The sequence below is a fragment of the Sinocyclocheilus grahami genome, unplaced genomic scaffold (genome assembly GCF_001515645.1).
Source record: "Sinocyclocheilus grahami isolate Dianchi unplaced genomic scaffold, SAMN03320097.WGS_v1.1 scaffold1222.1, whole genome shotgun sequence".
NCBI classification, from domain to species: domain Eukaryota; kingdom Metazoa; phylum Chordata; class Actinopteri; order Cypriniformes; family Cyprinidae; genus Sinocyclocheilus; species Sinocyclocheilus grahami.
Genome location: NW_015506401.1, coordinates 202,746 through 204,392, shown reverse-complemented (window position 1 = coordinate 204,392; position 1,647 = coordinate 202,746). Strand labels below are relative to the sequence as shown.

At 32.3% G+C, this 1,647-nt stretch overlaps 1 protein-coding gene across 1 annotated transcript in view; it reads right to left on the bottom strand.

The window, feature by feature from the left end:
* Window positions 1-1,647, bottom strand: part of LOC107568151 (dynamin-1-like) — an 87,845-nt gene that overhangs the window by 53,695 nt on the left and 32,503 nt on the right. Inside the window, exon 5 of the mRNA XM_016254014.1 lies at window positions 1,275-1,423. Coding sequence (XP_016109500.1) covers window positions 1,275-1,423 — 149 coding nt within the window. The remainder of the gene's footprint in view (window positions 1-1,274; window positions 1,424-1,647) is intronic.

Genomic DNA, 1,647 nt, shown 5'->3' with positions numbered 1-1,647 from the left:
AGTGAAAAAAAAGAAACATGTCTGGATTAAGAGGTTAAACTCTCAAATCTCTCGTTCCTCATGCATCTGAAAGCCAGGATTTTTCTAAAGCATGTTTGTGGTTTTGATGTCGACCGTATTACATGAGCAGACCACGACGAGGGAAGGTGAAGACGCACTTGATGGGAAAACCTGAAGTGTGGACGTGAGCTGTGAGTGGAAAACTGGTACGTCAGCACAATGCAGCCCAGACTTTCCCATAAATATCCTTTATTGCTGAGCAAAGAAAGAAAACAGCGTTTTTTCCAGATGTGTCAATGAAATGAAGACATTGTGTTTTTCCCCCTCTGATTCGGTCTTTCCGCTCACAGGCTGCAGCGGTGAGAAACACAGACGTTACTCCACTAGAGGTGATGTTTGATCGCTCCAGCATTACCTGCTTTACCATAGTAAGTATACTTTACACCAAAATACCATAGCTACTAGTAGTTATAGTTTCTATATTTTCCTAAAAAGCATAGAATTTTTTTTTTTTTTTAATATATATATATTTTTTTGTTTTATATTTTCTTTTTTAAAAAACAAGTGAGTTTGATATTTTAAATAAATTTTTGTTTAACTATTTAAAAAAATTAAATGCAATATATTTTAATGAAATATAGTTGGATATAATGCAGTATTTATTTTTTCACACGGCTCTCAATCAAGTGATTTTTGGGCCTTCGTATTAGAAAGTTGATGAAAAGTTAATAATTAAATCAAAAATATGGAAAATTTACAATAAATAATAAAAAAATAAAAATAAAACACTTGCTAAAAAATGAATTATTTGTTCATATAGAAGTTCAATAGTATCATGTTACTATTATCCGACATTAGAGAATCGTGAACATGCAAATGTGTTGTTAAATTATTGAAATATGAATATAATTTTTTTTAGGACATCTAATCAGAAGCTTTTTTTTATTTAAATTGAAATAAATTTTAAATATGCTTATAAATTAAATATAATAATAATAATATTATATTTAATAATATAATATAATAAAAATAATATTTATAATAATAATAAATTTCATAGCAATGAATTAAAGATATTTCTAAATAAAATTATTCTGATGAATGGGGAAAATATGTGTCTGGCCCAGTTTTTCTGCATAAAATAAAGCAATCTAAACTGTTGTAAAGTGCGTGTGAGTTGAGCAAATAGGATCGGGACACATTTCAGGGCATGAAGCGCATGTATTACAGCTGTATTAGTTGTTAAAGATGTTGACATCAGATGACCTCCTCACCTCTGCGCAGCGGCAGCAGCTTGTTCTCCAGGATTTCCCGAGCGTCAGTCCCTTCATCCATCAGATCGAGTTTAGTGATCACACCGATCGTCCGCAGACCTGCTCGCACACGCAAACACAGACGCATAAGAGCACAAGCACGATCTGATCTGCAGCACACACTGTAAACTGAAGTTAAAGCTTTGTTTGTTTGTTTTTGCTAATCTACAGTTTCTGCAGGTCTGTCAAAGTCTTACACAGATTAAGGCCTTAAAAAGATCTTAAATCAATGCATAAATGTAGCACACACTGCAAAAATACATATCTTCCACAGCATTTCTGTCTTGTTTTGCAGTACAAATATCTAAACATCCTTAAATCAAGACACATTTAC